Raw genomic sequence first — 12,438 nt, forward strand, 5'->3', positions numbered from 1 at the left:
ACATCAAATTATAGTTAAGATAGTCTTCAAACATTTCAGTAGCATGGAATATTTTTAATGAGCTTAATTATTATGTATTGTATTATTGTATTGTATTATTGTAATTTAAAGAGATTCTTTAAAACCAGTAAGTAACATTACCTGTCTTCCTCTCTTATTCATATCTTTTTTCTTTTTTTTTTCAGTGCTACATGTTCCACATGTATGTAGGTGTGCGAGCAGGGGGAGGTATCGGTGACCAGATTGAGGACCCAGCAGGAGATGAATATGAAATCTATCGCATGATATTTGACATCACTTTCTTCTTCTTTGTCATTGTAATCCTTCTGGCAATCATCCAAGGTAAACCATGCATGTCGAGCACATTTTTGCACAAGTATCTTTATGAGGGCATTCACTTTTGTCTTTATTTTCCAAGACTCACTATTGACCGTTTTTCTTAGCTTCGTCTAGTCAATACAATTCAGTTAATCATTTGAGCAGCTTCATTCAAGGTATCCAAAAATTAATGTTGAGCTTCCACCTGTTCTTTTTGGCTTTCTCATTTTTAATGCAGCCTTAGTCTTTTGGTTGAGAATGCTTAATGTCGGTTGCATTATAGTGATGTCTTTACATGAATCTTTAGTCCACTTTTAGTCAAAGAAAACTCAAAAAGCTTTTCATTTTTTTGTTCACGTATACTCGATATTTTAACACAGTAGCTTGCACCCCAAACAAGGAGGGGACTTTTACTGATGTTGTCATTTTTACAGGAACAACATTTCTCCATACATCGTTTAACAGTGACCGCTCAAGGCTTAATCGTTGCCAGAGCTGAAACACATTTTACGACACATACAAAAACTTTGCAAACATCGTTCTCTTCAGTATTGGGTTAACGGGGCCTCCTGATCTATATCGACACATTGGCAAACTGTATTGATAGTGTTGGCACTGTGTCATTTTGTTGACTTGTGTTGTTGATGGATCTTACTTGCATTGCACCCAACCGCTAAACAATATGATTTATGCTTTTATTGTATGTTAAGTATTTTGGATTATTTTTACTTTCATCCAAGTTTTACTTCTCTTTTAATTATAGACAATAAATAATATGAACATTTGTCGACGTGAAAATCAGAGTAAAGGTATATTTTTCTATATCTGTTTTCATTAAAAAGAAAGAAAACTCCCAACTGTGAGATGAAAACTCGCATAAAAAGAAAAAAAGATTCTCTCAATCGTGATTCAGTCTGGTCGCTTCTTTTATTGAAACAAATGAAATAGATAACACAGTTAACAAGCACATCGTCCAGAGCTGCTGTGAGCCGCAAATACCACTCGGGCTTGATAACAACTGCCACTCTCTCAGGCCTTGTCTACATGTTACCAGGGCTATTTAGGCCAACATATTTTCATCCTCACCCCCAGAGTATAAAAATATTCCGTCCACATGGCTTTATGGAAAAAAAAAAAAAAATAGTAAAAAAATTACTGATTCACAAATCCGCATAGTGCTGCTTTATTCATTTACAAGCATGCCAGGCCGCTAAGTTGGCAGCACTGTCACCAAGTTATGTCCAATCAGAAAGAACCTCAATCTCAAAATGTCATCTGTGTCTGCATCGTTGGTGGGACATAGAGTAAAGTGATGATATAAATCTCCGGTTTATGCTTGCTACATGCAAACATGGATCGGAGAATTTGGATGGAACCTCCACTTAGGCTAGGGTTTCGATTTTGATGGAAAAAAATTAAAAACCCAGGTACGAATAGCAGATATATATAGAAAACCTAAGACCTTTACCACTCATGTGCAACTGGCTATGACTGGTAAAATCCTTCGATAGCCCCATAGAGCAGTGTTTCCCAACCTTTTGATCACCGCGGCACATTTAAAGCCTTAAATTTAGTCCGCGGCACAGTCAATGCTTTAAGTTTAGACAGCGGATGGGGGGTGGGGGGGGGGGGGGGTATGTTAAAAGAAGGCCTTGCTGGCTCTGACGGCCCACCAATATTATTTACATATACTGCATATAAACCATAAATCTGTCAGCTGCACATACACATGCAACACAGACAGTTCCTATGAGTGAATTGAGTTGGTGTTTGCTATATTTACATCAAATAACAAAACAAAATGCAAGGTCATGAATCAACCCTGTCTTTCAACTTATATCTCTTTTTTAAAAAATCCTAGGTTTAATCATTGATGCTTTTGGAGAACTGCGTGATCAGCAAGAACAAGTGAAAGAGGACATGGAGGTAAATAGGCAACGTCAATAAAAGATTTACACATAAGCTTGACACAAGGAATAAGTGGCTGGGAAATAAAACAATGTAAGCATGTGAAATTATCTTGCAACAATACTTTAACTTGTGATTTGTTTTCCTTCAGACAAAATGTTTTATCTGTGGAATTGGCAGTGACTACTTTGACACAGTACCACATGGCTTTGAAACACACACTCTACAGGAGCACAACTTGGCCAATTACCTGTAAGTAGATTTCCAATCTGTTTTAGTCACTGCTGTTGAGGAACGTGTATTTTGTGGAGGATGCATTTTTTGAAAATCACTTCTACTAATCACATTTACTTGCACTGAGATAATAAAAATGTTGAGATACTTTGTATCTTGAGAGAGGGTGACATACAGCTACAGTATATTGATAATTCAAATGCACATGACGCTGTCATTTTGCGACATTATACACATCTTTGCCACTTGATGAATTTGACACTCCTTTTGTCACTGTTTATTGGCTTGATACATTGATTGAAACAATAAGAATCAATTTAATAAAAAGTAAATACATTAAAATGAAAAAAGCTGCCTGTGTGAATTCATGAACTTTAACAAATTCTGGTTGATGCAGGTTAAGCTTGTTATCATAGGTAAATGCATTCACAACTTTTGCTTTGTGTCCTTTAACGGGTCCAAACATGAATTGTAAAACAAGATATTTTGCCTGTGAAACCATGCGCACGTGGCCTCTAGCACCAGAGAAGAGACTGCTGTTGAAAATCCGTTCCACACATGCACTACGCACACCTACCGTGCATATTCCCTTCAGAGGTTCACAGTGCACCAAAAATGGAGCGTGGTGGGGGATAGGGCACACCATGCGCGCCGACCGGGGACAGCTGGGCCAGTGCCTCAAGCAGTACAACAGACAAGTGCTTTTGGAAATCCTCGAACGAGTGCATCCTGCCTAAGACTCAGTCAAACTTGAGAGAATTTCCAAAAGTTAGAACGTTGCCATGCTATACAGATTCATACAGCATTACAGACAAAAGTGCATGTTGGCAAAGCAATGGATTGAATGGATGAAGCAAGTGATATTGTAGAGGCATGTCAACCAGTACAGTCCGACAAGTTTTAGAGCCACAAGGAACACTGGACGTTTCTCGTCCACTCCCGGGGCCTTGCCACCAAGGAATTTACCACCTCTGTGACTTTAGCCCCACGTCGGAATTTCCTCAAATAAGGACATGTCGGTGGAATTGAAGAGGTCTTCGAAGTTTTCTACCCTCTAGCTCACGACGCCCTGAGTTGAGGTCAGCAGCGTCCCATCTCCACTGTACACAGTGTTAACGGTACACTGCTTCTCCCTCCCGAGATGTCGGATGGTGGACCAGACTTTCCTTGATGCTACCTAGAAGTCTCATTCCATGGCTTCAACAAACTCCTTCCACACCCGTTGATCACTGAAGCCGCACTCCAATTGGCCAGTACCTGTCAGCTGCCTCCGGAGTCCCACAGACTAAAGTTACCCGATAGGACTCCTTTTTCAGCTTGACGGCATCCCTTACTGCTAGTGTCCACCAGCATGTATGGGGTTTGCCGCATCGGACACCGTATGGCCACAACTCCGGGCAACCGTCTCGACAATGGAGCTACTGAGCATGGGCCACTCTGACTTAGTCACCCACCTTTCGTGGGGCCTTGGAGAAATTCTGCCGGAGGTGCGAGTTGAAATTCCTTCTGACAGGGTACCCTGCCAGACATTCCCAGCAGATCCTCACAATACGTTTGGGTCTGCCAGGTCTGACTGGCATCCTCCCCACCATCAGAGCCAACACACCACCCAGTGGTGATCAGTTAACAGCTCTGCTCCCCTCTTCTCCTGAGTATTCAAAATATGCAGCTGCAAATCCGATGACATGACTACAACGTTGACACAGATGGAGCGCGCTCCAGCACACCCTCCAAGAATACAAAAAAGGTGGGTACTCTGAATTGCTGTTCGGTGCATAAGCACTAACCAAACTCAGGACCTGTTCCTCCACCCGAAGGCGGAGAGAGGCTACCCTCTTGTCCACTGGGATGAACCCTAATCTACAGGCGCTGAGCAAGGGGGCCCATACCCACTCTGCGCCACTAACTGCATGCAACACCAGAGTGAAAGAGGGTCCAACCCCTCTTGAGAGGACTAGTACCAGAGCCCGCTCTCCGTGTAGAGTCGAGTCTGACTATATGTAGTCGGAACTTTTTCGGCAGCTCCTTCTCTGCCAGAGAGGTGACATTGGCCGGTGCCCAGCTCACACTGCACTCAAACTTTATGGGAAGGGGGACCCACATTACTGCTTCGGCTGAGCCTGGCCGAGCCGCAGGACTGGCTCCAGAGGGGGGCCTGGTGACTGGCGTCCGGGCAAGGGAAAACCCAATCCAATAATGTCACTCATCATTAAGTGCTCAGTCTAGTCCCTGAAGTTGGACCTGTTTGCCATGGATGACCCTACCAGGGGCATAGACCCTCAGTCAACTTGGTTCTGAGGATCATTGGGATACTCAAACCCCTCCACCACAATAAGTTGTGGCCCGCAACATCACAGCAATACATTCAGCATATTGCTGTTGTTGTGTAGTACAATATTTTTGTCACCTACCCTAGTTATCGTAGTAATTCCATATTCTGCAAAGCATGTATGATAATTGATAACACTGTCTACACTATAGTGCCTTGCAATCGGCTGACCATGCTGGTTGGTCGGTCGACGGACGGACAGACAGAACTCACTCACTTACTGATGTACTGGCATGTGTGGTGTCTATTTGTGTTGCAGATTCTTTGTGATGTATCTTATCAACAAAGATGAAACAGAACACACAGGACAGGTACATTTCAATTATGCATGGGACCGTATCAGATTTTGTCTGTACAATAACATGGATCAAAAATATCACGGTATCGCGGTATTGAAATCACAGCTCTAATTTCACAGCCATTTTTAAATATTGAGTTGCTTATTTTTAAAGAAAATGGCGTAAACTTCACTTGGCGATTCCTCAACTGACTGGCCGGGCAATCCGTTTATTAGCTCACGGGCACTTCTTAGACACGCAAAAACTAGAATGCCCAGAGAAATGCTAATTGGCTTGAAGGATTTTATCACGCATCCTAAATCGCCTCTGACCAGCCGATTTTGTTACGTGAATAAGGCACGCCTCATGTTGCAAAAAAACTTTTATCTTCGTTTTTTCTTACATGATTTAGAGCTAAAATCCTTCCTGCTGATTGGCTCTCTGGTGGTCTTCATAGGTACAAATGTATCTAATAACTGAATTGCTCATCAGTGTGTTACTTGAGTTGGATAACTGGACCATTTTAATTGTTGATTCGTAAATTACATAAAAAATAATTTGGGTGACAAAGTGCCAGTGGGAATGTAAACTTACTTCTCCTGTTTGTCTTGAAGGAATCTTATGTATGGAAGATGTACCAGGAGCGTTGTTGGGAGTTTTTCCCTGCTGGAGATTGTTTCCGGAAACAGTATGAAGATCAGCTCACCTGATTCCTCTGTGGCATACTTTCTCATCTGGTGGTTCCTAAACTCTCTATGCTGTATACTTATTTGAGTCGCATGTGCATCCAAGGATTACACCCACCAACACTCCCATTACAAAACTCTCAAACCAGACTGGACAGACTTTTTCCAAGATCTTCCTCGTTCAGCCAGCCAATTTAATGTTTTTCTCCCCGATAGCAGCACACTCATTTTGGGATATTTTGTGCACGTGGAAATGATCAGATCATATACAATAAATTCAAACTGTTGGCATGTGACTGACAGCTTGCGCTCAGATATGTTTGTTGTATTTAACAGAAACATACGAAGCATTAAAGAATCCCAATCATAGAAATTCAACGTTATGGAACCTTTAACCATGTCACATGTTAATGTCTCACTGTACACAAAACCAAAGTGGTTATTTTCCTTACTTGAACCATTTCTGAGAATCTCGAGTGATGAAGGCCCTTGTCAAGTCTCTTCGTGACCCCTGTAACACTGATGCCGCAAAAACACAAGCCCACATTATCCATGCCTATTTTGATTTTACACCTAAATAGAGAAGAAGACATTTTACACTGAGTCCACTAAGTAAACAACATCTCACTTATTAGCTACCAGCTTTTACAGTAGTGGCAAAAATGTGTATTTGGGACCACACAACCAAACAATCAGCAGGCGTTTGTGATTGTCACTATTTCATAGAGGACTGCATGGTGAAACTACGCCAGAACAAAAGTGAATTTGTTGTAAAATTACAAATAAAAGCTGTAGCAATTCCTTCAATTGCACCCAATGGAGAAGCCATAGCTGTAAGTACAGTAGAACTCCTCTACAACTAAATCATAATTGCAGTCAGAAATTTTTCACAACAGGGGACTTTTCACAAATCTATGTCTTGAATGTAAACATAAAAAGGTGTTGTGCAATCTACAATCTGACTGAAATCAAAAACAAAACCATGTAACTAATAGAAAACTGAAAAATTGCCAAATCTTTAATACGCATTCATTTTCATACACCAATTTTTTGCATAATGTCTTTCACTTTGCTTTATCCATCTTTCATCTTTGTTGCTTTTATCCTGTCTTCAAGTGTTTTTAAACTCCGCGTGTCTGCACGCATCAAAATGACGTTATTTCGGCGACCACGCTCCTCCGCACTGAGTCCACACAGAACAGATTTTCTGCAAAGTGTATTTACCAGAATTTTTTTTACGAACGGATAACTTGGCAGACGAACTATTGCTTATGCAAGTTAGCTGGTAAAAACACTTGTTCTCGCCGTAGTGAATTTAGTGCAATGTAAATGCAGAAAAAAATATTTTGTATTATGCAACAGGGGGATTTTTCCTTGTACGAGGACGTAAGAAAGAGGGATTTTTGTGGATTTTGTATCACAATTGTGTACACGTTACAACAAGGTTAATATTTTGCAATTATATATGTGCCACAATTGTGTGTGAGCAATGAAAGATTTTGAGCAAGCAAAAATAGATTTTGAGCACAGAAAAAAATAGAGCGAGCAATGATAAGAGATTAAGGGAGCAACGATGGATTTTGAGCTCAGAAAAACTTTTTGCTCACACAAAATCTCACAATAGCCTTCTCTGCCTCGCTCAACATCTCGCTCTCCGCTCGCTCAAGATGTGTCCCCTCTGCGCGCTCAGTTCGGCACACACGTTACGAATGTGCCACAAAGCTAGCAAATTAGAGCCTGCAACAGTGCATTGATTGACTGCTTGGTCTCCAATTAGACTGCGTGTTGTGTTCACCTGGAAAGTGCAAACAAGATTGCATCAAACTGACCTGGCGTTTCAGACCACAGTGAAGAAACACGCTGAATGGAACAACCTCCCGTGTTCTGTAAACAGAGCACACACATCCATGCCTTGCTACTCTAAGATGAACTAACTGGAGACATCATAATTGTACCTGAACCTCACTGTTTATGATCCTGTACGTTGTTTGTTCCTTCGATCCGGAGAGAGTAATAATCAAGAAATGGAACCAAAAGATGATCAAACTGAATCTACACCCCAGCGTGCTTCGCAGCGAGACCAATGTCCTCCAGCGTATCTGGCTGACTATGTGGTTGCAACTCTACCTTCAGTGAGACAAACCCAATCAAGACCATTGACTCGTGAGGAGACCCGTCCCTCAGAAAGAAGGCGAACTCACTCCTCCAGGAGAAGCACACATTCCGGGTCCACTTGGTCACTTGGCAAGTTTCCTGTCAACATGCTCTGAGATGTGGAAAAAGCACAACTGTATGAGAGAGTGAAGCAAATGGAGCTTCAGCGGAACACAGCAGAGGACCAACAAGCAGAATGTGAATGTCAGAACTTGCTTCTCATTCACACACATATACTCTGTCTGGCTAACAGAGAGTTGTGTCACGAAGGCCATCCGAAGTAAAACTTCTACGGCACAAAAATGCGCTGGCTTGTACCCCATTGTGGCTACATTAAAATGGTTGAAAGTATAATTTTATTTTTGGTTTATATTTTCTGAATATACATCTACATGATGACCATGAAGGGGCAACAAGTGAACATTTCATAATATACTAGGCTGCTAACATCATTGTCTATAAGCTGTTTGACATCACAAGGCCAGGATTGTCAGCCATTCTCTGGAGTGGAAGAAACAACATAAAAGAGACTGGATGGGGCAAATCTACAGACAGCAGCGGTACAGTTTGCCTCACGCCGGCTGAAATCAGGAACTACGACAGTATCATGCATCTTTGTATAAAAAAGGCCAACAACCCACAGGGAGATCTCTGAGCAAAATTGGAAAGCAGTTTTCGGGGTGTGAATGAGATATTGAAAAGTGAATAAAAGTGTGAAAGGATGGTGGGAGTCTGAAAAATCGTTATCGGATCGGTGACAGGAAATAACCCAGGAAGTTATAGAGGGATTGATGAGCCTTTTCAGCACTTGGGTTGTGGTGGTCTCACAGGCCTGATCAGCCTGAGTACTGATTTTCAATTTTGCTATTTAGAAAATATAATTTCTCCATCATGAAAATGAAAAATGTAATGCCTCAAAATGTGAGGGTTTTTGTTTCATCAAGAACAGTGATAGATTCTTTTTTTTTTTTGTGTACCCCGAACACAGAAAGTCCTTTGAATCCATTGGATTTGCTTAATTTGAATATGTCAGTTGCAAATGATCAGGATGAGTCTTCCTAGCATGGGTTTTTGTGTATTTGTTAGAGAAAAAAAAGAGTGAAAATTATGTCAGTTTGACATTTAATCATGTGGTAAAATAACACATAATTTATGGGAACACAATCCCAGCCTTCACCGCACTTCATTGTGAAACAGTAGGTTTGTAAAACGACAATGAAACGTCCATCCATTCATTTTCCGTAACCAGTTGTCCTCACTAGGGTCGCAGCCTGAATTTTTCTCAAAAGCTTCTTAAACTTTAAGGCCACTCACATGGGGATTTTTATCTTAGGCCTCTTTAGCACATATGATTAAATAGGTGACTTGATCTAGGCCCCGTGTCATTATTACCTTTCCTTGCTCTGCATCTTTCTGTACGCTTACACACACAGCTGTCAGTCAGTGTAGACCTGGTTGAATAAAAGCACACTTATAATATCTTGAGGAAACCATTTGTCAAAACAATATGCGCACAGCCATACAATAGCCACAGTGATTATATATATATATATATATATATATATATATATATATATATAATAAAAGAAAATGCAGTATGGCTATGCGCATATTGTCTTGATAAATGAACTATTGTAAGTGTGTTTTTATTCAACCAGGTCTACACTGACAGAGACCTTAACTCTTTAATGTGCCCTGCAATTGGCTAGCAACCCATTCAGAGTGTCCCTCGCCAACTAACCAAAGTAAGCGAGGATAGGCACCAGCAAGCCAGCGACCTTTGTGACGATAAGCGCCTGTGGAAAAGGATGGATGGTTTGATACTCGGCTCTCCATGGAGATGGATGCTTTTTTGTTCTGCTCCTCCCCCACCCTTATCTACCTGCTTGGCTGATTTAATCCTGTGCTGCCTTTTGTTTCCAACTACAGTGGACCCCCGGTTCACGACATCCCTGCCTTAAGTTTTTTTCACCTTACAACGTTGGACCGCAACGGTTTTTTGTCCCCTCTTTTTTTTGGCGTATGACACCTCAAACATGGCGGTCAGTGTGCATGCTTGACTGCGAGTCACTCCTCGCTCATATGTCTATATACACGTCACTACTTACGTTACTACAATGCTCGTCTGCTATTGGTCGGCGTCACGACTCCCTAAGATACTGGTCTACTACTGCTCAGCGTCCTGGAGGCACTAAGATGCTGGCCTACTATTGGTCAATGTCACTCGTTCCAAGAGGGCAGAACATGTGTTTACAAAAAAAACATATTTTTAGTGCATTTTAGTGCTTAGTATAAACTTGAATTGGTTAGGCATGGGTTCCAAGATTACTAGTGGCGTTAAAGAGAGTAAGCAAGTAAGTAAGAAGATGATTTATATGAAAACGAAGCTGGAAATAATCAAGATATAAGAAGAATGCTAGGGTTAGGCTGGCCTTACTATGGAATATGGCCAAAACAAGCTCGTCATGTCACTCAAAAGGTAAATTAATCTTTTCTATATTTGTTTTGAAGTCAACATGAAAAATCTGTGCTGTCTCCATGTCATCGATACAATATGCTTGGCGTATCGGCGAAACAAACACCAACGCACACTTCCGCAGAAACCATTTGACTCGCATAGGAAAATCCTGATCTGACATCCATTTAATGCAGCCAATTTGCAACTGGATTTGATTGACCCCTGATATATTTCAAGTATGGATTACTAACAATAATAATGATAATGCAGTCAATAATAACCTAACTAAAGCTTATTTATTTAACCTAACTAAAGGTATAAACTTGGGGTGTCCCTTGACACCTGTCAGTCACAATGAGTGTTGATGGCATGAGTTAAAAAAATGTGGATAGTGTGTGTCACAGCTACCTGTCCGTTCATCTCATTCTTTTTCAAAAACTAGAGAAGCCGGTAGCGGAGCTGTTGAGTGCACTCCTACAAGACACTTGATTGGTCGACATCAACCATTGACGGCAGGAGTGGATTACAAACTCCAGCCTGTTGACTACTGTACCTCCAGTAGCAATCGCACGTGAATCACTGTGGGCATGAAAGATGAACAATGTATTATAAAGTGGGATTTCAATCTACAGTATATGACAAAGCACATTGTATTTTGGTTTTGCTATGAGCATATTGCAACAGATTAAGTTTGTAAAAAAGATTATTATGTACTGATTTTTTTTTTGCTGTACATTTAATATTCAATCTGTATAGAAATGATAATATTAAGATTTGAGGTCTGCAAAGAGTCTTGGTAATAGAAAGTAGTTTTGCTAGTGTTTAAGGGCAGTGCTTCCCAATAATTTTTTGCAAAGAGAAAACATTCAGTGTTATCTTCTGTGGAGTTCTGTTTGTGTTTTGATTAGTGTCGAGATTTTCTGTTCTCTTCTGTTACGCGTTCTAGTTGGGTTTTGATTACGGTAGTCTTTTCACATTCTTGTTTGCTCTTTTGTTGTGTTCTTAGTTCATGTTTCTGTTCCCCTTGTGTCAGTGCCCCATTACAGTGATTGAGTCCACCATTCTTCATTAACCTGCTTCCCTTGTGTCTGCCAATCAGCTCCCTGTTCCTATTGTGTCATCGCAGGTGTTTCTTGTTTGTCTCGTCAGTTTTTGAGTGTATTTAGTTTCCTTTTTTTCTTTCACTACTTGTTGCATCATAAAAATATTGTTGTCAATGTTGCGTCATGGTTGCTGTCAGTACCTCGTAGCCCTCCCTCCGAGCTTTTTTTTTTTTTTTGTCTGTTATTTTTCTATTAAATTGTTTTTTTTTTAGCACACCCCCAAGATAAATAGTATTTATAAACGTACCCTTTGTGGGCCGTCATCTTATTATGGAGTAGGGGTTTGCGTGTCCCAATGATCCAAGGAGCTACGTTGTCTGGGGCTTTACACCCCTGGCAAGGTCACCCATGGCAAACGGGTCTTACCAAGGTGAGGGACCAGACTGAGCAACAACCACTGACCCTTAATGGTGAGTGATATTATTGGTTTGCATTTTCTTCTGCCCGGACGTGGGTCATTGGCAAGCGCTCAGGCTCAGCCCGAAGCGGCATGGCGTTCCGTTCCCCAGCTGCAGAAGCTAGCTCTTGTGACATGGAATGTAACCTCTATGGCTGAGAAGGAGCCTGAGCTGGTGTGAAAGGCAGAACAGTTCAGACTAGCTACTCGGACTCGCATCCACTTGTTTGTGTAGCTTGCTCATTAAGTGTTTGTCAATGACTTCAATATGGCGAGTCACCGACCTGCATAATAAGCTAAAGTTTTCAAATGTGTTCTTGCTCTAAGGACATCAAATACTTGCTGTCTCTATTAAGCACTTTGACCGTTTCCCTCCCATTGGGGCAATGAGTCCCACAGCTTTTCCAAAAAATGGCAGACAGTATAGGAATTGTGACAATAAGATGAAATGGCATCCCAGCAGTTCCTTACACACAAATCTACAGATTCTAATGGCGTTTAGAAACTTTCCATGCATAACAAGCCAGTACTGGGCCGACTGTCAACAAGGTAGGTTGTGTTGTACAATTTGAA

General features: G+C 41.2%; 1 protein-coding gene and 1 long non-coding RNA gene across 2 annotated transcripts in view; one reads left to right on the top strand and one right to left on the bottom strand.

Annotated features, from left to right (window-relative positions):
* ryr2a (ryanodine receptor 2a (cardiac)) overlaps positions 1–6,049 on the top strand; it is a 158,803-nt gene extending 152,754 nt beyond the window's left edge. Inside the window, exons 110-114 of the mRNA XM_088438734.1 lie at positions 186–342; positions 2,180–2,244; positions 2,378–2,478; positions 5,049–5,100; positions 5,682–6,049. Of these exons, the coding sequence (XP_088294860.1) occupies positions 186–342; positions 2,180–2,244; positions 2,378–2,478; positions 5,049–5,100; positions 5,682–5,777 (471 nt within the window). The 3' untranslated portion in view covers positions 5,778–6,049. The remainder of the gene's footprint in view (positions 1–185; positions 343–2,179; positions 2,245–2,377; positions 2,479–5,048; positions 5,101–5,681) is intronic.
* Positions 1–12,438, bottom strand: part of LOC148409276 (uncharacterized) — a 40,808-nt gene that overhangs the window by 1,494 nt on the left and 26,876 nt on the right. The gene's annotated exons all lie outside the window — the stretch shown is intronic.

The sequence above is a fragment of the Hippichthys cyanospilos genome, chromosome 17, assembly GCF_059441005.1.
Source record: "Hippichthys cyanospilos isolate Australia breed blue-spotted pipefish chromosome 17, RoL_Hcya_1.0, whole genome shotgun sequence".
Lineage (NCBI taxonomy): Eukaryota > Metazoa > Chordata > Actinopteri > Syngnathiformes > Syngnathidae > Hippichthys > Hippichthys cyanospilos.